Source organism: Cibotium barometz, chromosome 15, assembly GCF_041138505.1.
Source record: "Cibotium barometz isolate CiBa-2024 chromosome 15, ASM4113850v1, whole genome shotgun sequence".
In the NCBI taxonomy this organism is placed as follows: Eukaryota; Viridiplantae; Streptophyta; class Polypodiopsida; order Cyatheales; family Cibotiaceae; genus Cibotium; species Cibotium barometz.
The window spans coordinates 3,942,851-3,968,977 of NC_141060.1; the positions used below are offsets into that span (position 1 = coordinate 3,942,851).

The 26,127-nt window shown below is 44.1% G+C and overlaps 1 protein-coding gene across 2 annotated transcripts in view; it reads right to left on the reverse strand.

Annotated features, from left to right (window-relative positions):
- Positions 1-1,619: 1,619 nt before the first annotated feature.
- The window catches only part of LOC147630867 (transcription elongation factor B polypeptide), a 50,886-nt gene continuing 26,378 nt past the window's right edge, over positions 1,620-26,127 (reverse strand). The window contains exons 2-8 of one of the 2 annotated variants that reach the window (XR_015267495.1): positions 12,099-12,236; positions 11,805-11,883; positions 11,497-11,571; positions 2,887-2,959; positions 2,651-2,767; positions 2,319-2,528; positions 1,620-2,046 (exon numbers count right to left, since the gene is read on the reverse strand). Coding sequence is in view for 1 of the 2 variants with exons in the window: in XM_086809244.1 (XP_086665370.1) it covers positions 2,477-2,528; positions 2,651-2,767; positions 2,887-2,959; positions 11,497-11,571; positions 11,805-11,883; positions 12,099-12,236 (534 nt within the window). In the remaining variant the exon portion in view is untranslated. Of the gene's footprint in view, positions 2,047-2,206; positions 2,529-2,650; positions 2,768-2,886; positions 2,960-11,496; positions 11,572-11,804; positions 11,884-12,098; positions 12,237-26,127 lie in introns of those variants that run through there. The other variant, XM_086809244.1, reaches the window with a different exon arrangement.

The window sequence follows — 26,127 nt, forward strand, 5'->3', positions numbered from 1 at the left end:
CAATCATGATATGCAACCTAGCTAGCTCCATCCTGTACCATACTGGGGGTATAAAATGGTATACATCAATGAAGGGGGTGTCCACAGCTCCCTGAAGAACATGCATGGTTCTGCTCTGAAGCGAGCCAGTCGCTCCACACCCTCTCTGTGAAACTGACCTCTTATCTCTATCATCTCTCTCTAGTATAGGCGTGGTGTCCGAAAGCCACGTGTGTTCTGTGGGCTCTAAGTGTCTCTGCTCTCTGGAGAGTAATTCCCTGCTGTGTAGGGACTGGGAGTGGGATTGATCTCTGAAAAAATGTAGTAATCTGTCTGTCGTCCCCCCTCTGGAGCTGTCTGAGCCTGTAATGATGTCTCTCTATGACGTCGTATGTCCAGAATGAATCTCCCCAGTATGCGCTGGTCTGCTGCCTCAAAGATCTGGCGTAGGGAATGAAATGAAATATTAACGTCTTCAAAAGGCCAAAATGACCTATGAGACCAAAAAGGTTACAACAATTGGTGGATCTGATACAATGTCTGTGTAAGAAAAGTTAAAACAACTAAACAACTAACTGAAACTGAAACAACAACTATGGGAAAAAGTAAGGTACTAGGAGCTCCTAATGGATAACATCTGGGAAGGAAAACTCCAGCAACAAAGGTAAACATCATATACATCACTATCCAAAGATGTATCTCATCGGTCGATGGTGGATATCCTCAATGTCCTCCATGGTGAGTACTCTGACTGGACGTCTCCCATGCTGTGCTAGTATGGTCCTGATCCTCTGTTGTAGTCTCTACCGGTGTCGAGATGGGCCTCTCATCTTGGGGCGCCTGGACCGCCCCAGCTCTATAGCCCGATCAATCAGTGTACCTCTGGTGCGGCTATACTCTGGGTTTAGCTGCAATGCCTGCTGGCCTGATTGCTCAATCTCTGGTCGAAATGAAATGAAATGAAAGAGAGAGAGAGAGAGAGAGAGAGAGAGAGAGAGAGAGAGAGAGAGAGAAATGAAATGTTATATTAACGTCTTCAAAAGGCCAAAGTGACCTATGAGACCAAAGTTACAACCATGTGACATCTATACATTGTCTGGAAAAGAAAAGAAAGAACTAAAGGTAAGTATCTAACCTCGTTCCTGCATTAAGATTGCAAGTCTATTACACAGATGGTTTTAGAATGTAGGTCAAATGGTATGCGAGCACTCGTTCTTATTAACAAGCAGGGCAGTGGTTATGTGAGCACTCATTCTTATTAACAACAACTTCCATGCATAAGGTATTGAGAGAACAAATGTACAAATAGGGCTTGTGCAACTTAAGAATGATCCACAAAACAAAACTCGACAATTTTTCTCTCTTATGGTATGCGCAGATAGCTGTAAAGGCAACAATAACCTATCGTATTGTGCTCTTGAGCAACAATGTAATTTGGTAGCATTGCATGGCAAGCATTGTGCTCCTTGCTATGATCTAAGGCAGGTACTATCATTATGTGAGAATGCTCATTTACACTTGAGATGCATGTGCCAATCATATCCCCTTACAAAAGGAGCATTATTTATGACCACGCTCATTCTACACTAAGTGTAGGTGCCAATCACAACCCCTTACATAAGAGTAATCTGGACAATGAAACGAACAAGTCAAGGAGGAAAAAGCTCTTATTGAGTAAATACTACATGGTGGTGTTTAGGCTTGGTTTATCGTTCTCTTCAAGATCTTTCAAGAAGACTTTAAGGGATTAAGTGAACAACCTTAGTTAGCCAGCCACTACTACCAAGATGGAATCGTACCATGTATGAATTGAAGGCAATCCAGTAATGAAATCCAAACTATTACATTCCGATTTCATCTAAGGAATGTCTACAGGGTGTAACCTTTTAGGCATTTTTACCCCTTCAGCTTTGACCCTCTTATATACCAAACATCAACGAACATGGTGAATACATCCCCCTTGAGTTCTGGCCAAAAGAAACTCCTCTTTATTGCAATCTAAGTCTTTATACGCAAGGTCTCCAGCTATAGGGCTGTCATCAGCTTCGCTCAAGATCCGTCTTTTGCCTACGTGGAATACATAGCCAATTGTTAAAATAGAGACAGCCATCTTCCAGTTTATAACCTTACCCAATGGGCGTGCCACTTTTAAATCACCGCAGGCAGACTTTGATGAAATCAGTTCGTATCTAGTATCTACCATGCTTATACAGCCAACAGCATGTTACAGATTTGAGAGCTCCATTATGGGTGGCAAGGGAAAGCCAAAGTCTTAAGTTAGGCGCAACATATGAACCGAATAGGTACAGAATTGTATACCTCGGGCACAAGAAATTTACCTCCTTTCAAGAATAGCTTTTGGCAGAAGTAGAGTGTTTCTTAAAAACTTAATTGTCACTACTATGAGCACATCCCAAAGGATCAAAGGTATAAGATCTCAGCAAATCATCGTCTGTACATCTTTCCCAAGGTAGATAGGGGAGCGGCTGAGCCATGCCTATTTTGCAAGACCCATCCTTGTGGTGTTGGATTTCTGACCTGTTGCATTGCTGTGTAACAGAAAGGAAGATTTCAAACTAAATCAACAAAAGAACTCACTATGAAGACCCCCAGAAACTGTGTAGCCATGCTCTTACAGAACCAAGGAAATAAAGCCAAAACTAAATCTTACTCAGATTTTAAAGCTGGCTTCTGGACACGTGAGGGTGTCAAGATGGTAGGCTTCTGCGAAATGACAATTTTGGCAGGTGTTGGCTGGCGGTTCGTCTTTGACATTCTCGTCTCATTGCTGCACTTAAAAATATATACACAGTAAGCATAAAATATAAGTACAATGCACATGCAGATAATCTTTTATTATAAGAAGTCAAACTAAGCCAATGGAAAAGGCATGATAAAGATTCGAACCTTGCAGCAAACTCCATCCTTGCCTTCTTCATAAGACGACCTTTGACGTGACTGAACTGATTAGTTGATCCACCTGACAGCAGTAAAAGGGAGAATACAAGAAGAAGTCTCATTTAACAAAATCAGCTCAATCTCTCTCTCTCTCTCTCTCTCTCTCCCCCCAAGAGATTACTTCTTGAGCCTCTCCAATTTCCAAGAATGTATTCATGCAATTGACCAGCTCAGGAGTAGAGACTGATAGAGCTGAGAGCATCCCACAATTGGAGAGGACATGCAGAGTATGCACCACCGGAGTGGTAGAAGATGAGGCCCATTATATGTTTAGCTGTCCGGATTACTACGAGATACGGGGGAAATCCCATTGCCTTTTCCGAGAGGGATTCGGGCCACTTGCACGGTTGATACAGTATTAGGAGAAAATAAGCTAGTATAGGAGGCTAATGTTATTATTAATAAATCCATGTGTACTAGGCACTATATAAGTGAAACATGGGTTATTGTTGTCATAACCTCACTATTGGTCAGAGTTCAACCAAGACTCCGGCTATAGGTGGTAAGTATTGGTCATAAACCTAGCCTTAGGAATAAGCATTAATTTATAAGTGAGTGTATACACACTTCATTAAGTTTTGGGCAGCCAAAACTCACTTATAAATTATGACAAGCCCTGTGTTCACACAAACCGATATCCCAAGGTGGACAAAACCCAATGCCCACCAACCAAACCTTATCCTCTTTGTACAAAAGGAGCAGCCAGCCATGTGTCCATCCCAACTTACACCACAAGTCACTTGTCCTCTCTACCTGACACCTAGAGTGGACATTAATTTATAAGTGAGTGTATACACGCTTCATTAAGTTTTGGGCAACCAAAACTCACTTATAAATTATGACAAGCCTTGTGTTCACACAAACCGATGTCCCAAGGTGGACAAAACCCAATGCCCACCACCCAAACCTTATCCTCTTTGTACAAAAGGAGCAGCCAGCCATGTGTCCATCCCAACTTACACCACAACTCACTTGTCCTCTCTACCTGACACCTAGAGTGGACATCTGACCATCTCTATTCCCTGTCTCTCTAGAGGAAGGAGCCCCCTTCAATAGGCTTTTTTGGCTGTATTTTCTGCACTTTCTCCTTCCCAACTCCATATCCAAGCTTGCTAGTGTGTTTTCCAAGCTTCCAAGAGTGTTTCCAAGTAGTATTCACTCTCCCACACACTCCTATGACTGAAATTCAACAAAATAGCTCTTATTTTTGCTGTAATTTTTGACCTTTTGCTGAAAACCCTAATTTCAGCCTTCCTTTCTCAAGTTGAACCATAGGGGAAGCTTTGTCAGGTTCCCTTCATCCTCTTGAAGACTTTTGTCGTGAAGGATCGCAACAAATTGAAGATTTCAACACTCCTAACGCATCCATCGCGAAGACTTCCGCTGTCATCAACTCTGCTTGCAATTGGTAAGCTTTGATATTTAAATATGGAAGCAAGTAGCACGAGAGAGGAGCAGGACTCCATGTTACATACCCTCTGTAGTGTTCTCTTGTTCTACGTGCTCTCTTGTAGATTGTTGCTACCATGTATTGGTGGAACAATAGAGAGCAGATGGTAGGAAACATGGACACTTGAGAGGGTAGTGTGAGTTGCAAGTCTACACCAACCACCACATTGTTATGACACTATGTACTTGATTCTCCCAAGATCAATATACTTTATTTGAGGGAAGGGACGGCCATTCCGGCTCATTGTGCATCTCTTATCAATTTAGCAAATTACTTCTTGTATTGAGTATGTTGTCCATTAAATATTAGTGTGTTCAACCAAGTTACACTTTATGCTTATTATTGATGACTTTGGTCAAGATTGCGACCACACAGAAGGTTCGACAAGTCTGCTCCGACAATGGAGGAGAATTCATCTCCAAAGCCTTCCATAATTTTTCCTCACAGAACGGTATTGTCACGTGCACCCATGCACTGTGGTACACAGTGACAAACTAGCTCATCAACCATGCAAGAATCATATACAAAAGTAGTACCTTTCAGGATTTATTTGTCATATGCCGTGATCCCTTTGTGAGCCCAGTCCGGGACATGTCAGGCACGAGCTACGTAGGTCAATCTCCCAGCATTAAGAGTGTCAAGTCACTCCTCTTAACCCATTCTGGAGAATTCAGCAAGTGTTCATCATTCAGGAGCAGGTAGATGTCAGCCATAGCAATAGATGCATTAGGAGCATGTAGTTGCACTTCATATAGAATGGGCCAGCCCTACCAGCCCCAAGGCAAAACCCAAGATCGGCTTGCCTTGCAAGGGGGGTAGCCAACCCCTTAGCCATACTTTAGGCTCAGCCGACCAATCTTTGGGAGGCTATGGAGCAGTCGGCCGGACCCCTTGAGGTCTTGGGCCCAGTTGGCTAGGACTGGCAGCCACCCGACCAGATACAGGCAGCCAACTAGCATAAAATCCTCGTGGACATTTTTTGCCAGCCGACTCGGCATCCTGAAGCATATAAAAGGACAATTCCAGATCAGGCCATAAATCATCAAATAAAAACCAGAGATTATCATCAGAAGCCAAGCATGTATGCCTAGGCTCTTGCCTGTGCATACTTACAGCCCTACTTGTGCTCTCAACCAAAGGCAAAGAAGCTCAGTCTATTCATGAGTATTCAGCACACCTTCCCTCAGTCTCGGGCCGGTATTTCTCTCGAAGATAGCTTCAAAGTTGCCTAAAGCTTATGCACAATTCTGCCCAACGTTTGGTCGCTTTTGTCACGTGCACACCAGTCAGGTGTACAGTGACATGGCATCATTCTATGGCATCATTAGCCTCATCAGTAGTCATCAGGCATTATTCAAGTATTTTACTGGCATTTATGCAATTTAATAGGTATTTTTACAGGCATTTATGGGGCAGCCGACAGCATTTATGGACATGGCATCTGGCCGACAGCCCTTATGCTGGCCGACCAGCAGCATTCATGCATATATATTCAGGCGCCTCTCCATTCAGCCATGCAGGTTGATCATAGCAGAGCAGTGTGTTCTCCAACGCATCTCCTCCAGGAAGCATTGGGAGCAGCATAATCAGCAAACGCATCATCCTCAGCATCATCTACAGCTAACGCATCATCATCAGCCGTTCATCTTCAGCAAACGCAGCAACATACAGCTCAGTTCAGCCATCAGGTCTGCGTTTCATCAGCCCATCAGCATTCAGCATCTGTTCCAAAGCCTCCCTTCAGCGTTTCCTTCCCAGGAGACAAGGGAAAGAGTGGACAGCAGTTCATCCCGCATATTCAGCATATAGGCAGCATATTCAGCAGTACAGATCCATTTGGATCTCATTGTAACATCATTCATTCATCTAATATAGCTGCATTGCATTGACACATATCTGTTTGTCTCTTAAACATCATTAAGTGCAGTTAAGTCAGACTAAGGTTGTGTTTACGACGGTCATAAGCTCTCACATGTCACAGCTTTGTCCTTGCATTTGGCGGTTAGTTAGTCAGTCAGTTTGTCCACTCATCTTGTGGACACATTTCAGCTTGTATACAATTCTTCAGAAGAAGAAATAAGCAAATACTCCTCCTTGCAGGGGGGGGGGGGGGGGTGGGGCCTTCAATGGGTAATTCCGGATCCCATCTGGTGTCGACTCTACTACATCTGTTTCACATTCATGTATGCTATTTAAAGGATTGCTAAAGACTCACTAAACTCAAGTTTAAAGAATGGCTTCATTGTTTCACACGGTCCTAGCTCAGCGCACGCTATAGGTATAAGCTGTCAATTTTACACACCTCACACTCCTCAAAAGAATGGTGTGGTTGAATGCAAGAACATGACTGTTCAAGAGATGGCACGTACCATGCTTTGTTCTTCTAATCTTCCTCCCTCTTTCTAGGAGAAGTTGTGAGCACTGTTGTTTACATCATCAACCGTTCTCCTACGATGACGGTTTCTCATATGACTCCAGAGGAGGCTTTTACTGGACAAAAACCTTCCGTCTCTTATTTCAGGATTTTCGGTTGTGATGCCTATTGTTCATATCCCTAATTCTGACAAATCCAAATTTGATCCCAAGTCCAGGATGTGCAGATTCCTTGGATATAGCTCTCATTTCAAAGCTTATAGATTATGGGATCTGGAGTCGCGATCCTTGGTGATTTCTCGCGATATTCACTTTGTTGAATCCTCAAATGATTCTTGCTCTCGTCCCAAGCTTACCATCTAGATCCCTCCTCCTTCCTCGGCCACCACAACTCCACCACCAGCTTCTCCACCATTCACTTCTTTACCCCTTGCCTCTCCACCCCTACTTTCTCCTTCCTCGGGCTTCTCCTCCTCCTCTTGCTCCTGTGTAACGGAGGATTGCCGCCAAGATTCCACGATAACTGGCAACCACTGTTCGTGATTCCCACCTCTCCCATTAGCTTGCTGATTCTTCAACACAATCTTTGACACGTGCACAGACATTACAGCAGCTTCGTCGTTCTTGTAACCTCGCCCAGATGAGTACACTAATACAGTCATATAAGCCTCTACTAAAACTAAAGAGGCTCTTGCTCTTCCTAAGTGGCGAGCAGCCATGGAGGCCGAGATTGATTCCATTGAGAGGATTCGTACATGGGAGCTTGTGGACCGGCCTCTGCCTTGACAAGCTATTGGAGAGACAAAGTTTCATGATGATGGATCTCTAGACAAACACAAATCAAAATTGGTTGTGAAAGGGTACTCTAAGATTGAGCGTGTGGATTATGAGGAAACTTTTGCTCCTATAGCCAGATACACCACCATCCAGACAGCTCTTTCTCTTTCTGCTCATGAGCAGACTGGCCGTTTTACCAAATGGATGTCAAGTCTGCCTTTCTTAATGGTGACTTACATGAGGAGGTGTATGTTGAACAACCTCAAGGTTTTCAAGTTCCAGGACATGAGGGTAAGCTGTACAGATATTGCACAAAGCCCTTTATGGTTTGAAGCATGCACTCAAGGCGTGGTATGATAAGATTGATGCATTCTTTCTTTCCCTTGGATTCCAGAGATGCTTTGTAGACAACAATCTCTATGTCTTTGCTCAAGATGCTTTGCTCTACTCGATTGTCTTATATGTTGATGATTTATTGATCACTGGCTCACATCTTGCCAAGTCTACACAGCTCCAGTCAGATTTAGCTCATGTTTGAGATGACTGATTTAGGACTTCTCCACTACTTTCTTGGGATGGAGGTTTATCAGTCTTCTAATAGAGTGTTTCTTAGCCAGTACAGATATTTGCAGCAGCTCTTGGAGACATTTGGGATGACCGAGTGCCCTCCAATTTCTTGTCCAATGGATCCTAACTCCAAGCTCTCCCGTGATGATCCCTCTCCCCTCTTCGAGGAAAGTACACAGTAGCGGAGGCTTGTTGGTTCTTTTATTTATTTGACTTACACCAGGCCAGACATTTCGAGTGTTCTCAGTAAGTTTTCTTCTACTCCTTGACATGCTCATCGACAAGTCGCTCTAATAAGGCTTCTCTGATACTTATCCAGTCTCTTGGACTCTGATCTCTCTTTCAGAGAGGAGACACTGAGCTTGTTGGATACTCTGATGCTGATTGGGCACATGATCAGGATACTCGACGATCCACTTCTAGTTATTGCTTCACTTTTGGTTCCGATCTTATTTCTTAGAGATCCAGGGGATTGCAATCCTTGGTTAACATGTGCCCATATGGAAGTGGATGTGATGTTATCTATGTTCAAGTCCATGATGTCATGTCATGTTGATGTAATCACCTCTAGCCAATGATGATGTAGGCTAAGTGATGTATGTGTGTGTCTCCATTAAGGGGGGGCAAATGTCATGTCTATGTATGTCACACTACCTTCTTGGGATGAGATCCATTTGGGCACCAAGGAGGGGTGTTGAAATATAGTGCCCATCGTGTCATGTATGGGGCACATGAATAAGGTAGAAGAAGATTAGGATACTATTAAATTAAAATGGATGCAAGCTAAGGTTATTAGGGAATGTGATTAGATTAGAATGAATGTAAAACGTGGTGTTATGGTTGTTCCAGATGTTGAGCAATCTTCATGTACTCTTAGATTCTCTGATCCATATTATTACGGACAACCAGAGTGCCTTGGCGTTGGCTCGAAATTCATCCTTTCATAGCAAGACCAAACATATTGAGGTCCACTTTCACTTCGTTCGTGAGTTGGTCGTCGCTGAGGGCATCTTTACACTGGAGCATTGTCCTTCTCGAGACAACCTTGCTAATCTCTTCATCAAACCTCTTCCTCGAGATACTATTGATCAGCTCCTTACCTGTACGGGAATTGGACCCCATGCTGGAGCTGAGAGGAGGTGTTGGACATGTCATCTCCAGCTCTCTTTCAATCCATTTTATGCCCCTATTTAACCAAATATTTATCTGATGTCATTAGGGATTTTTCCCATATTTTTCCATTATTTATAGCTTATTTTTAGGCATTTATCACTTTTTGCTACAGTTGTGTGCCTTTTGCTAGCTGGCCGACTGCTCTATATGAGATGTATATAAGCATGGCCATTGTGCCTTCATAATTCATTCAATACTTTTAAGTTCTTGGCTCAAAGGTTGGCTGTCTACCCTCTTGTGATCTCTACTTGCTTCCGCTTCATATTCACATATTCTCACGTGCAGATAAAATGCGCCTACTATACGGGCGGTCAAAAATGATAACTACGGGAGGATCTTGGACCTAAGGCTAGTCAGGGAGGGCGGGGGGGGGGGGGGGGGGGATGACTCGTGAACTTTGCGCCGCAATCTGATACAATGGTACTAGGTATGCCACCAATTGGGTACCAACGCTGCATAATCAGATTTTTTTTCCCCGAAAACAAGATCCTTCTATTAGTTAACAAAGAACAACCTCAAAGGCTAGATACAAACTCGCCTCCATGTATGGAGAGAGGATCGAGGAACAAAATAAGGGGCAGCTCTACGAGGAGAAGGCTATCTCATACAAGGGGTGGGGGAGGGAATAACCACACATGTGGTCAGTAGTGCGAAGTGGGCTCACCACCATTATCTATGAGAAAAGGATCAGGTTGCCTGAGCCTCAAGAAGGCTTCCCGACACTTCTGCGTACGATCAGAACCACTGTGAAGCTTCCCCCACTGTCCGCGGGGGGTATGAATGATGTCAAGCTAGATGCTCCTAATGGACTCCGTAGGCGGAATGTGGGTGCCTTCAATGGCCTCGCTGCATCGAGCTCTCTAGATGTGCCAGGCGGCAATGCTGCTCCAAATCTCCCATCTCTAACTCGAACTAGGAGTCCATTGACCAGTAGATGGGGCTGGCACTAGCACTATGAAGATGCAAAGGTGAGAGACCAGAAGGGCTGGCCGAGTCTCTTCCCATCACACCTGAGAATGGAGAGTAGACAAGCAGAGGGAATTCCAAGGTAGGACAGATATGTAGACACTGCTCCACAGTCCACTCTTGAGGTCAAGATGGAGAAACGCTACCTTTTTCAGATGCCTGATGTACTATGAGATACAATCATACAAGGGAGGTTCCACTGTCTCTTCAGAGATGGTTTTGATCCATTGTTCCAAGTCACTATACCTAATGAAGCTGTGCCAACAAAGAGACCACCTATATTACCTATATGGGGAGGTCCAGACCCAGGCCCCAGACGCTCCATAGCCACTCATCCCTAGTTTCTTTCAGCCAGTCCCAAATGGAGACACTCGACAATGACCACAAGATCCGCGGAGTCACATGACCTCACCAGACGAACCAGGCAGCACACACCAGCAGAACCAGAGATACCTCGACCATACCATACCTCCCAATGGTTACATTTTAGAAAACACTAGTTACAGAAAGGCCTACTCAACCAAGACGACCCTCTACAAGACAGCTTCAGATACGAAGGATCCGCCAGAGACACATGATTACTCCTTCACAGGCAGTGAATGTAGAGATGTCATTGATAGGGAGGAGACATGTTGATCCCTATTGACCAAATAAAGGGATTTTGTCTTCTCTCTGGGCAGTTTTTCTCACTAAATGTTTCAGCTATTACATGGAAACACATTGATCCCTATTGGCCCGGTAGAGTGATTGTAACTGAGATGATGTGTCCTCTCTTTCTTTTAGCTAGGCAGCTTTTCCCACTACATGTTTCAGTTACTATATGGATACATTGTAATGTTATCATACTCATGGATTGTTTTTCTTTTTTAGCTAGATGGTTTAATCCTTATTCCATAATACCCCTGGATATATTGTAGCACTTTTGGTCTCAGACTCTTTGGTCTTTTGTAGATGTTAATCTACATTTCTTCCTCTCTTTCACGCAGTGAGAATGTGCATGTGCACTCGTACTTATACAATTCTTATTGTGCGTACTCACAAGCACAAGCATACTCGTAGTTCATTGATAAAAAATTGAGTAAAAATACCTTCAACATGGACATAGTTCAGTGGTAGTTTTGGTGGCTTCAACAGGAATCAGTGTGGTGGTGGCATAAGCTTTGTTTGCATGATGTAGTGAGCAAGTTAATGAATACGCATAAACAAATTGCATAAAGCTCATGAACGAGGTTTCAAAGGGTTGAATCACATACCTCTGGATTCAAAGCTTCGGCGTTTCTTTGATGGGGGAACTTTGGTGCACATTTGCGTTTGCCTGCTCTGCTTCTCTAGTAATCAAACAAGGCACACAAACTTTCTATATGTAAACCTCAACTAAAGTTGCAAAATCTCAATCATAGCCAATAGCTACTAGATAGGATACCGTTTGTAATAAGACAAACAAGACTAGGAGCTACTTGAGCCACACCATAACTTTAAAAGTATGCATCTCAGAAGACAAAGATAAGCTTGCACTTGCTTGATTTATCCTTGTCTACAAGTGCATGAAAAGTATGCTTACGGATATCAGCCTCCATGTATAGCTGTTTCAAGCGATCCACACACTTCTTTTGCACTTCCTCTTGTTCCCTCATCTTTGCCTAGAAGAACACACACAAATGAGTAAGCAAATGGTTTTACATCAAAACAGCAAGTAAAGCATAATTGATTCTATTTTAAGCAAGTCTGAAGGCCCTTCCTCCACTGCCCACAAGGGGGACATGAGTTGAAACTCCAACACCTAATACATATCTCCCCAAAAAAAAGAGTTGCAATAGAAGTCTTTGTAAAATATCCAAGAATGGGCCTTTCATACCTGGTATAATAAATGCCACTTGAAAGAGACCTTTTTCTTCTTCATCCGTTCCAACACAAGGTCCACATTTTCAGGGCTAAATTTGCGGGCATAAAACTTGCGCCAAAGCTCATTCGTGACAGAGCTCAAATCTCTTCTCTGGGCACATGTAATTGAACATGAATCATGATTCCATTACTTAAGATGGTTAGCTTGCTCTAATCAATCAAAAAAAAAACATCACTACACTACATAACCAGCTTTAGAGGAGACAGTAATACTGTACAAAGAAAGAGATACACGTGTTTGTAGAGTTTTAATTGACTGCCAGTGGGCATTAAGCCCAGCAGTGTCGGATTATGACTAATGAAGGCAAGTTCCGGAATCCGAGTTCAAATCCCCACTGCCCCTGTTGGTATTGTGGCCACTTTGCACCCACAAGTTGTGACACATTAATGCAGGAAGACCACAACGTCCCTTGGTAGCGCTTCTCGGTAGGTACCAAACCCTTTTTTTTCCCGGGAAAAAGATCCTTCGATTAGCTACCAAGAAAAACAGCCTCAATGGCTAAGTACAAACTCGTCTCCACATGGGGAGCGAGAGTCAAGAAACATAATGAGGGGGAAGGACGCTCTTCTCCCCCAGCTGGTGGCCACTCTAGGAGGAGAAGGCTATCTCATACAATGGGGGGAGGGGGAAACAACCACACAGGTGGTCTATAGTGCCAAGCGGGCTCACCACCACTGTCAGTGAGAAGGGATCAGGCCACCAGATCCATTACTTAAGATCGTTAGCTTGCTCTAATCAATCAAAAAAAAACGCTACTACACTTCATAACCAGCTTTAAAGGAGATAGTAATACTGTACAAAGAAAGATACACGTGTTTGTAGAGTTTTAATTGAGTGCCAATGGGCATTAAGCCCAGCAATGTCGGATTATGACTAATGAAGGCAAGTTCGGGAATCCAAGTTCAAATCCCCACTACCCCTCTTGGTATTGTGGCTGCTTTGCACCCACAAGTTGTGACACCTCCGTGCAGGAAGACCACACCGTCCCTCGGTAGCGCTTCTCGGTAGGTACCAAACCTTTTTTTTTTCCAGGAAAAGGATCCTTCAATTAGTTACCATTGCTTACCAAGAAAAACAGCCTCAATGGCTAAGTACAAACTCGTCTCCACATGGGGAGCGAGGGTCAAGAAACATAATGAGGGGGAAGGATGCTCTTCTCCTCCGGCTGGTGGCCGCTCTAGGAGGAGAAGGCTATCTCATACAATGGGGGGGGAAAACAACCACACACGTGGTCTATAGTGCCAAGCAGGCTCACCACCACTGTCAGTGAGAAGGGATCAGGCCACCAGATGCTCAGGAAGGCTTCCCGATGCTTCCACATGTGGTCTTAACCACCCTGAAGCTTCCCCCACTGTCCACGAAGGGTATGAATGATATCGAGTCAGATGCTCCAGATGGAGTCCGCTAGCGGAGTGAAGGTGCCTTTGATGGCTTCGCTCCATTGAGCTCTCCAAATGTGCCATGCGGCAATACTGCTACAAATCTCCCATCTCTGGCAAGAACCTAGAGTCTAGTGACTAGTAGATGGAGCTGGGACTGGCACTGCAAAAATACGAAGGTGAGATACCTAAAGGGCTACTCCCCCACCCTCCTCCTCATATGACATGAGGGCCTTGCCCTCAGTGGCCTAAGCAACAATGCCCCACGTAACAATGCAGAAGGGGGCACGGTCTATAGTAAATAAAGATGCAGAGGATCCGCTGCCAAACCTGTGGAGTCTTCGAGCAATCCCAAAGTCGATGACGCTGGGACTCCTGGGGATGACCACACCTCGGACAGACTGTAGCCTACCTCCGATGGCTAGCCAAGTGCCAACTACCAAGCTCCTATGTACCAGCTGCTGCTGAAACTCACGGCCGGTGCTCGGGGGACTAGGGCCTTTGACGCACTTGTTGATACCATCTATGCATATTAAAACATTTAAACATGGCCACAGCCTTAACACATATCCATCATCACTTTGCATAAAACATAAAGCTGGACAAAACATCCACAAATGCTGAAAATGGAGCTTGCACGTGTGACACCGCATAGAGGCCGGAATGAGCCGACCCCCCCCCTTGGAGTATTTTATTACCCAAGGAGAATAATATCATGTACAAGCTTTGAGGGCCTTACTCTCCCCATGGGAGATGCCGGATTATCCAAATACAAATGCCATAACACAGCCCAACACGAGGCAACCAAGCCGGAACATAGGCTGTAGAAATGCTGAGCCAACAATATAATCCATATACCTCCGTGTGGGTACTGATTCTTCCCCAAAAACCACGGGTCTTCATGCAATAGAAAGAGTACAGCAAGTACAACTCTCCATTCAGCCGATACAACAGGTACAATGGCTGGTACAGCCGGTACGATAGCTGGTACAACAGGTACAGCAAGTATAGAAGCTGGTACAACCGGTACAATGGGTGGTACAACAAGTACAGAAGCTGGTACAGCCAGTACAAGGGATGGTACAGCAAGTACAAATGCTGGTACAACAAGTACAATGGCTAGAAATCATAATAAATGATTAAATACCCTTGCCTTCAGTATTTCTTCGTGATGGAAGCCTCCAAAACAGTACCCAACAGCCGGTATTCTTCATGGGCAGCCTTCAAGAGAGAGAGAAAGAGAGTAGCCATCATTAGGGCAGCCTGTAACGGTGGTAGAGGCTAGTGTGCAGCAAGAGAGCCTCCATTAATGAAGAGAGAGGGCTCCAATTTATAGATTTGGGCCTCCCATGAGCTAAAATGGCAAGAGAAGGCTACAATGACAAGTGGAGAGCCACACAATAGCTGAAGTGACAAGTGTGAGGCCACTTGTCTCACTTTGATCCACTTTCTAACAAGTGTCATGCCACTTGTCTCACTTTGGTCCACTTTCTTGCCACATGTCCCAATCTAAGAGATGGGTCCTTTCATAAACTTTATCTCTAAAAATATCCCAACTGGTAGACATTCTGTCATAGGCACTTTGCCAACTCTTGGTATCTCCTCAATTCCAGATGTAATGACGCAAACAGAATTTCCATCGGAGTCGAGCCAAAAATAGCAACTCTCCTAAATTTTAGGAGTGTGGTCCTTTGTATTCTAGGATAATCCCCCATTCCCAAAGCTTGTACTTTCCAAATATTTAAACATCCTGGAGTCCACCAGACCCCTTTCAGACTGGAAATTATCCAGGCTGGTGACAGCTACCACAAAAAGAGTGATCTTCCGTGGCCCATAGCTAGGGTTGTTTCCGTACGGCGTACAATAGCTTATCGTACAGAATACCGTACGGTTTTTTTGGGAGGTAATGGTTTTTTTTGCTTATCTATGGCTATTTGAGCTTCTTCTTTTTTTGCTTATCTATGGCTATTTGAGCTTCCTATGCTTCCCTCCTCTTTAAAATACTCCATATCTGGAATTGGAAATATGTAAGTTTATAGGTATTTTTTTGAAACATTGATTTATACCGTACCGTATTTTCACATACGGTATCGTATCGTACAAACCGTGCGGTATTGTACCTGACAACTATGCCCACAGCCGCTTCCAACGCATGGAAACCAATCGCCCTCACCCTCTACAAGGTGCATCCTCTAAAATTCTCCATGGGGGGCTTTCCTCTCTCCATGAGGTCCGATAGAGAAGGTGAGTAAGGTAGAGCTCTCATCTGCGCAATGGACTGCCAAGGGTTATCATGCCTCGTAAACACTCCCAGCCACTACGGGGAATATTGAAGCCAGCCACTCTGGAGGGATGGAAGAGTCAATGTCGAGGCTGAGTTTGTCCCTGCCCCAAATCCCAGTGAGGCCCCTCTCCTCGACCTTTGGGAGCAGTAGTCTGAACATATAAATATACAAGTGACCAAGCGAGACCCATGCTCAAAGTTCCCCACGATACGTGCGGCCAAGCCACGTGACCACTGGGCAAACAGACCAAGGGACTTGTTGTACCAAGCCTGTACTTGCTGTACCAAGACCTGTACTTGTTGTACCAAGACTTTTACTTGTTGTACCAAGACATGTACTTGTTGTACCTACTGTACCTCGTGGATTGTACATGCTGATGCCTGTGTTGTACCTACTGCACCCATGGCTGTACCAAGTGGACCTGACTGCATGGTAAAAGGAATGCATCTCCATTGACTCCTACTACAAGCTATACCAGGTGCCTTGTATTTCAAATTTGTGTAAAACTAAAATTTTCTAAATTAAGTTCAAAGATTTCTTTAAGTTTTATGCATGGCAAAATCAAAGCATGTTTATGCTAACCATACTCAGGAAACTTTCCTAGTTTGGTTTGTTTTTCCCTGAGTGGTAGTGCTAACCGCGCCCTTAGAATTCTGAGAGCCAGTGAAGGTTAGAAACACTACGAGTCCGGGAGCAAAGCTTATCTGAGAGAACCAGGCAATGTTCCCTCCGCGGTGAACCCCTTTGTCTTTGCTAGTACGGGCATGCCTGTTGGTGCAAGGTCCCGAAAGACCAGTGAAAGGCAGGTGTGCACCTAGTGAAGGTGGGAGTGTGCCTGTGACTTGGGACTTCTTCGACTATCCAGACTTCATCGACAAGTACCCAATTGTTTGAGTTGTATTCACTCCATGTGAGGAGAAATCTGGCCTATTAGCCCCGGACACTTGTACATATAAATACTCCAAGAAATACAAATGTATTGAGAGGGGGGCCAGCACTTTCCGGCCCTAGTGTTGGTGTCAAGTGTTCTTGGTCATTTACAGTTTTAATGTTGTTTAATAATGTCCATGGTTGGAATTAGTTAAGTAATCTAAAAATGTGTATTTTGTCTTCCGATTTGTAGGCCTCCTGTAGGGAGTGGTTACATTGGTATCAGAGCCCGGTCGTCTCTTTCTCAAGAGGAGGCACGGTGTTTTGAGTATTGGAAGCATACACAAACACTTGACTCAATGGACAGCCAAGGCAATCCTTTGGAGGTGCCAAATTCAAGAGGTCAATCAAGTGCTTCACGTGATTCCGATGCATTGCTTGGAAGGCACAAACCTCTTGAGAGAGGTTATGACAGTGCATTCATGGGACAGCCATCCCGTGGAAAAGAGCCTATGCATGAGGATGAGCCCAATGCCTTGAGGGCTGAATTGGAGCACATGAAGCTTTTGCAGGCAAAGGAGCAAGAGCTGAAATTTCTACATGAAGATCCCCATGTACAAAGTGTCATTGAAGGAAGGAAAGCTGATGCTATGATGGATATGACCTTTGAGTCCATGGCTCGTGAAGTGGGCAAGAAGCCAAGGGAGTTGGCACTCTCCTATCTCATCCGCAAGGGTGATCTCAAGGAAGGAGAGGATGAAGAGCTAGTATTCAAGAATCCACCTCGTTTGAAGCAGGAGGGAGACCCAGCATCTCAACGGTTGAGGTCTTTTATACACAAGGAAGAGGTATCAGTCACTTCTCGCCATGCATCTACTCCTCATGGGACAGGAGGCAACAAGTATGTGCATGTTGGAGCTAGTGGGTGCTTAAAATTAAGCAAGACCAGGGAGGTTCTAAGGGCAAAGAGAGAGCTGTCCCAAACCTACAAAAAAGTGGACAGCCACCTAAAAAGAGCTTTTAGAAAGCCCAAAAGGGTGGTAAAGCTGAAAGAACCCCATCCAAAGACATTGCACTAAAGCAGAATAAGTTTGGCTTGACCCCCGGGCAAAGAAAGTAATATGCCAACAAAGAGGGGAAATGCTTTTCTTGTGGTAGTAAAGAGCACATGTTTAGGCAATGCCCTACCCGCAAGCAAAAGCATGAAGACAAGCCACCAAAGGCAAATGTGCATGCCATACCCAATGAGCAGGGTACCACCGAGCATGATGGCAAAGAGAGAGTGGTATGCAAAGCTTGAGGAAAAATCAAGAATTAGCCCGCCCTATTCATGTTTGATGATTGTGCAACATATAATTTCATCTCTACACAAATGGCAAACGCCTTGGGCATAGAGATTGGGGACATGGGACCCCAAATTGAAGCAGAGGCAGCTTTTGTTGGCAAAGAGGTGCAGGTCATGCCTCTTATTGGAAAGTTGCGCATATACAGGGTTATTTGGATCATGAGTATTTCTTGATTGCCCCACTCAATGGATGTGATGTATTACTTGGCAAGCCTTGGCATCATCGGCTTGAGCCTCACAAAGAATATAAAACCAAAAGGATCACATTTATGCACAGAGGCTACATGCATGTTATTGATGCGAGCAAGGAAGGGGATTCCATCCCAGTTGTATCTCACATCCAAATTAATAAGGCAATGAAAAAGAGTCTTTCCGCGTACTTGGTTTTTGTTCGTGAAAAAATTGAACAAAGTAATGTGAATGTGGATGTATTGACTCAAGATAGGCTGAATTTTCTTAATGCATATAAAGCTTGTTTTGCCGATGCATTGCCAAGAGAACTACCACCTGAGAGACCTGAAGATCATCGCATAGATCTTGTGCCAGGTAGTTCCTCACCTAACAAACCCGCATATCGTGTGTGTGTTGCACAACAAGAGGAGATTATGAAGCAGGTTAATAAGCTCTTAGAAAAGGGTTTGGTTCAGCCAAGCTCCTCACCCTTTTGTTCTCCCGTACTTCTTGTGCAAAAGAAGGATGGATCTTTCCGCATGTGCATGGATTATCGAGCTCTAAACAAGCTCATCATCAAGCACAGGTTCCCAATCCCACGCATAGATGACATCTTGGATACGCTTGATGGTTCGGCTTGTTTCAGCTGTATAGATTTGAAGAGTGGTTACCACTAGATTCGTGTGGTATCCCAAGATGTCCATAAGACTACATTCAGAACAGCTTTTGGATTGTATGAATTCTTCATAATGCCTTTTGGCCTTGCCAATGTCCCGGCAACATTCAACCGCATAATGGACAGGATATTTCGACCCCATCGTAAGTTCACAGGTGTATTCTTTGATGACATCTTAGTTTTCTCCAAGAATGAGGAGCATAAGACTCATTTGGCTACAATGTTTGAAGAGTTACGAAAGCATAAACTCTTCATAAATGCTAAGAAAAGTGAGTTCTTCCTCTCAGAGATACACTATTTGGGGCACATCGTATCTAAAGAGGGTGTAACAAGAATGGATCCTGCTAAAATTGAAACCATTCGAAATTGGCCAGAGTTGCAAAATGTACATCACGTGCATAGCTTTCTGGGGTTATGCTCATACTATAGGCGATTCATCAGGCATTTTGCCAACATTGCCTCGCCATTGCATGATCTTACAAAGAAGAAAGCCACCTTCAAATGGACTTCGAATGAGCAAGATGCCTTCTTGCAACTCAAAAATGCCATCATTTGTGGGCCCGTGTTGATTGTTCCCGATTTGCAAAAGCCATTCACGGTGGAATGTGATGCATGTGGAAATTATATAGGGACTGTCCTAAATCAAGAGGGTCATGCAGTTGCTTATGAAAGCCGTCGATTGCATGATGCCGAGATCCATATGGACATTTATGAAAAAGAGCTCTTAGCTGTAATTCATGCCTTAAAGATATGGAAGCATTATCTTCTTGGGGCTGAATTTGTAGTCAAGACAGATTATCAAAGCTCGAGGTACTTTTTATCTCAAACTAAGCTCTCGGAGATGCAAATGAGGATGGCAAACCTTCTTTCCATGTTTCATTTTCAGATTGTACATACTCCGGTAAAGAAGAATGTAGTGGCAGATGCATTGTCCAGGAGGCCTTATATGGCTGCACTTTCAGTGGCCTCCCATGGGGACTTATCTGCCATGCCTAATCTTTATCATTTGGATGCTGATTTTTCCCATATATGGACTGATTTGATGGCTGGTCACTCACATGCCTCTTATGTGATCAAAGAGGGTTATCTTATGAAGGATAATTGCTTATCTGTGGTGAAGGACATTGAGAAAGCTAGGCTTCGGAAGAGGCCAGGACGAGAGGGAGCATATCCAAAGCTTTCTACTCGATATTATGGACCCTTCAAAGTAGTTGACAAGATCAATGAAGTGTCCTACAAGCTTGCTTTACCCAACCATTGGAAGATTCACAATGCTTTTCATGTGAGTCTTTTGCGAAGTATGTGGGGCCAGATCCAAAGCACTTCTTCTTCGTGTGCTAAGATTGTACCTATTGTACCTGATTTGTTGCTCCTGTACCAGGCCCTATACTTGTTTGTACCAAGCCTGTACTTGCTATATCAGGCCTGTACTTCTTGTACCAGGACCTGTACTTCTTGTAGTTTTGTGCAGAGCAGGAACAAAGCATGTTTATGCTAACCATACTCAGAAAACTTTCCTAGTTTGGTTTGTTTTTCCTTGAAGGTTAGAAACACTACGGAGTTCGGGAGCAAAGCTTATCTGGGAGAACCAAGCAATGTTCCCTCCACGGTGTACCCCTTTACCTGTGCTAGTACGGGAGTGCCTGTTGGCGCATGGTCCCGAAAGACCAATAAAAGGTAGGTGTGCACCCAGTGAAGGTGGGAGTGTGCCTGTGACTTCGGACTTCTTCGACTGTCCAGACTTCATCGACAAGTACCCAATTGTTTGAGTTATATTCACTCCATGTGAGAAGAAATCTGGCCTATTGGCCCGTGACACTTGTACATATAAATACTCCAAGAAATACAAATGTATTGAGAAGGGGGCCAGCCCTTTCCGGCCCTAGTGTTGGTGTCAAGTGTTCTTGGTCATTTATAGTTTTAATGTTGTTAATAATGTCCATGGTTGGAATTAGTTAAGTGATCTAAAAATGTGTATTTTGTCTTCCGATTTGTAGGCCTCCTGTAGATATAGGTAGCGGTTACAGGTCTCCCAAAATCGGAGTGCAGACGGAGATCCTAAGTTCTTTCAAATCTCGCCGCCCGGAAGGCGGCCATGAACAATCAACTTGCCCAAAAGGACACGCCTTTGGATGGAGGAGTTGATGATACCCACGCCCCTCTGCGTCACCAACTAAATGATCACTGTCACCATTTGGTTCCTTTGCCAGTCTTGATGAGTGTTTTTAGGGACGGCCGCTGGGGTCTGTGTGGAAGCTGGGGTCACTACAGAAGCCGTGAAGGCCGGGGTGGTAGTCTGCCGAGTGGTAGGCTTCTTTGGACAATCCTTAGAAGCGTGTCCTTTTGTGTGACAAAAGAAACACCTATCCTCCTCCTTGTACTGAGTTGTCTCTTCGGCACTCAGTTTCCCACCAGTCTTGCCTGCCTGAGCTTTCTGGTATGGAGTAAGCTTGGGTGCATTGGTCGAGTTCTTGGAGCCAAAGACTCCCGTACTTTGTCTTGGGGAAGACTCTATCTAGTTCTGGCCTTTTTTCCTTGTGGCGGGTGCCTTGGGAGTGGAAGTCTTGGACTTTTTGCCATTGTACTTCATTTCAACACTCTGCGCAAGCAAGAGTGCATCCTCGAAGGTGGCTGGCCGAAACATATGCACTTCGAACTAGATTTGCGTATCAAGGTCATAAAGGAACTGCTCTTTCTTGTTCTTGTCAGATATGCCCAATCGCAAACATAAGTTTGAAATTTTATTGGCAAACTGTAGGACTAGTTGCACGTTTTGGCACGCCCCCTAAACTCATCTTCGAGTCGCTTAAGATAATGGGGGGATAGTAGAAACCACTGCTTAAGATCGAGAACAAACTCTTTCCAGACATAAGCTGCCATACCTAATCTGGTGTGGGCATGCGTCATTGGGTCCACCATGGAATGGCCTCACCTTCCAAATACCAACTAGCCAACATCACTCTGTCAGTATCATTTTTTTTAACTGCAGCAAAATAAGCTTCAAATTGATGCAAACAAGAATAAAGGGTTGTGGAATCGAGTTTACCATTATACTTTCTGAAGTTCATCCTCTCGGGAGGATGACTCGAGGAAGCCACAAGAAATCTTTCGTGCTCCACACGTCGCCTAGCCTCTTCTTGTGCAGCAGCACATGATGCTACCGTACGGTCTTCCATCAATCGAATCTTCATTGCTTGCATCTACAATTGGAGGGTCGAACTCGGCTGCAATCGTAACCCCTTAGAAGGGTTATCTGCTAGAGGATTTGCTATTGGGATGTGGGAAAGTGGAGGAGAGAGAGGAGGAGATGGAGAAAAATGGTTGGAAAACGGGTTCTTACTTCCATGGCCAAGGTCTACGCCTTTTGCTCTTCCAATTTGGTGCTCTAGTCTGCAATTTCTCGCATCATCATCTAGAACATGTTGTGCACACTCATGTCCGCCACCCTCGAAGGATTGCCTCATTCTCCTTGTTCCGAAGTTCTTTGTTCTCTCTTCATTGAAACTCGCCGAAGCGGAAATATGTCCTTCCTTGCCGGAACGCAATCTGACCATCCACTATGCATGTGGGAGACTTTCCGGAGGCTAAAAACCAACCATCCTTCTAGGGACAAGAGTCACACCGAAAGGGGTGGTCCTCCAGAGTCTAGTAGAAACCAACCACACAAGCGAGAAAAAAAAATCTTTTTTTGTCTAGTTTTTTGGCTGAATCTTCACACGTGAAGAAGGCTCTGATACCAATGTATGCGGAAGCTCGGTGGATAGAATCGGTAACTTCAATGTTCAAAAATTCAACAAATCATTCGTGACAAAGATAATGCACAACATAGAGAGAGATGTGCAGAAATAGAGAGAGAGAGAGAGAGAGAGAGAGAGAGAGAGAGAGAGAAAGAAAGATATATTAAGCGTCTACTAAAGACCCAATGGGCCTATGAGACCAAAATGGTACAATAATGTCCATGGCATATCTCATCATGGAATGGAAAATAAAACAGAATGAAAACATAAATATAGCTATCTCACTGGGTGATACAAAACTATCCATGGAAACTCGTCATGGAATACTACGAACATAAAAACATGGGAGCAACATCAGCTCCGAGTAGATGGTACACCACTCTCCAAAATGTCAAGCATGGGGTTGACGAGTATGGCCGAGAGGTCTCCCTCAGCTATGTCACGTGGAAAGGTAGCTCGATGGCGATGGAGCATGTCCTAGACTGGAGTTGATGAGCTAAGAGAGAAATGAAATGAAATGTTATATTAACATCTTCAAAAGGCCAAAGTGACCTATGAGACCAAAGTTACAACCAAGTGACATCTGATACACTTTCTGGAAAAGAAAACAAATAGCCCCACAATACATCAGTAGGGGGCATCCGGAAGCAACAACTAGGGAGAGAGAGAGAGAGAAAGAGAGAGAGAGAGAGAGAAGAAGAAGAAGAAGAAGAAGAAGAAGATTGTATTATTGTCCACTAGGGGCCAAATATGACCCATGGGACCAACAAACTAGTACAAGACAAAAAAAAAGTCTCCTTCTGTTACTATGAAGGGTAAAACTAGCAAGCTAGTGTCTGGCATAATGTGACTCAAGCTCCTCTCTATGTTTGAAGAGTTGAGTGATGAATGCCCCCAAAATAGTGGGTGTGGTTGTAAGCAATACTTGTGGCAACTGTGCGTGGCCTTCAAGGAGTTTGTTGAAACCGCCTTGAATATGTGTATATCGAGGACAAACCATGACCATATGTTCTTCAGTCTCCATGGCGTTCATGTCACAAAATTTGCAGATTCTTTCCTGCCTTGGCACCTTCTGCCATGCTCCTCTTTAAATCTCAAGCTTGGGTGTGATCTTGTCCGAAGACATGCTATATTCATGCGTGCAAGGGGTGGCATTGGTGTGCTTATGTATGCTTGAGTGTTGTCCTCTCCTTGTGTGTAGAATGACCAAAAATCAGGATTAATGGCATCACAATAGTATTCAAATTTAGCCTTTTTTTCAGCTGATTTGCCACTTGTTACAGAGTGTCTCTAGGAGAGCGTGATGGAAAACTTCCATATCCATATTTTCATGTGGCAGTTCTAGGTATTTGTCTACCTTCCATCGTTTGAACCAGCCTTGCATCCATCCGGAAGATAACATCTTACTTTTATGATTCTTTTGTGGCCTCTTGCTTGTCTCCTACGCCTTCTTGGGTAATCTATCATCATTCATACGTTCGATCTTGATTATGTATCGGAAAACCCTCTTCATTGCGTAGCATTCAATTGGTTGACAGCCTGTCTCTAGGAGTAGTATTGAGTAAGGCGTTGTAGCTTCAACACCCAGATGTCTTGTTAGGAAGAACTTTTGCATTTTCTCAATATCATCCCAATTTGATTGTGAGATGCTTGTTTACAACACATGCATCAAATAACATTTGGCATACGTGCCATCTTCTTGTATCACTATGGCTGCAATAATTTTCAAATTGGTAATATTTGCTCCACCCTGTATCAATTCTCCGTTGTATGCATTGGCTCCATCTATAGTTGGTAGGTATGTCGATGCCAAGGTATTTGAAAGATGACACCTCCTCTATTGGATGCCCATTGTACACAATGCATGGGAGCGTGTTTGGTTGCTGTGTTTTGACCACCATTAGCTTAGTTTTGCTCACAGTTACAGTCAGGCCGCTTTCCATGCAGAAAGTATGTAGTACAAGCATTAGCTTTTGCAAGGTAACTTCATCATGTGCAAATAAAAACCACATCATCTGCATATAATAACATCAAGACAGCAAAGTGGCCAATGGTAGGCCCATACCAACTCTCTTTGCATGCAATTTCCTTGACCATCTCTTCCAGTCTATCAATGTATAAACCAAACAGAGTGGATGAGAGCGGACAGCCTTGTTTGAAGCCCATATTGCTATAAAATTTCTCGGACATACCATTTGTGCATTTCAATTGGCATATTACCCTTTCATAAAGCCTGCACACAGCCATTCTTAGTTCTTGTGGCACTTCTAGATGCTTCATCCATTCCCATAGGCTATCCCGTGGCATAGTATCAAAGGCCTTAAAGTCTATGAAACAACAGTAGAGGGTTTTGCCTTTTAAGCGACTCTCCTCCATCATAACCCGTAGAGCAACAAGATGGTCTATAGTGCTATGTTCAGGTCCAAAACCAGCCTGGCGGTGAGCTCTCTTTTTCTCCTCTTCTGCCTAAGTGCTCAGCTTTTGTTCCACAATAGTGCTATATAGTTTGGCCATTGTTGAGCCTACCATGATGGTTCGGTAGTTAGTCAGTAGATTCCGGTCTCCTCCCCTGTATATTGGCTTTTATCAATTCTCTTGCCATTCCATTGGGAAACCAAATTCTAATGGATGGTTCAAGATCACTAGCATACATTTTTGTGTGTGTTCATTAGACCACTTGATAAGTTCCGCACACATGTGCAAAGTATCCATGGCTTTCCCATTTGCCATTTTCCTCAGGCCTATTTTCACATCCTCCCATGCATAGTGGCATTAGCTACATTGCTGGTCATAGGGCGGGCTTCCGGGTGTGTGTATAGCTGTTTGACATAAGATAGCATATCCTCGTCTATGAAATTCCCCATAACATCTTTGTTCCTTCTTTTCATTTTCCTCCATGCCTTCTTTGGGTACTTTGTAACGTCCACTGCATCTGTCCATTCCTTTCCATATATACCGTCTTCTTTTCTTGCGCGTGAGAGTGTGGAAGTGTTTTTCTGCTACCCTTCACTCAGCCTCATCCAGCATCTTTTTGAGCTTCCTACGGGCATCTTTGCATTCACTATCAAACCATTTTTTTTGTGGCAGCCCCTTAATATGTTTGGCCCTGCATTTTGTATGCCCCAAAACTGTGTTTGCTGCAGTGAGAACTGCATCCTTCATTGCTTCCCATGTGACTTTATGTGTACCAGCCATAAGTGCCCCAAGCATCTCTGTATATTGCTCACTTTTCTCTTGATCAATATGAAATGCCCTGTCAGATGATTCCATGACTGTGGGCTCTCTAGAGTAAGTTCAACATTCAGAGGAGTGTGATCTGATTCCGGTGATTTGGATCCAATGGAGAAAGCATTAACAAGATGAAACGCATCAAGGCTGACCAAGGCATAATCAAGCACACTGGATCCCCCGCTTGCTGAGAGAAAGAAAGAAAGAAAGAAAGTTGTATTAACGTCTTCAAAAGGCCAAAATGACCTATGAGACCAAAAGGTTACATCATATCCATGAGGTACATCATC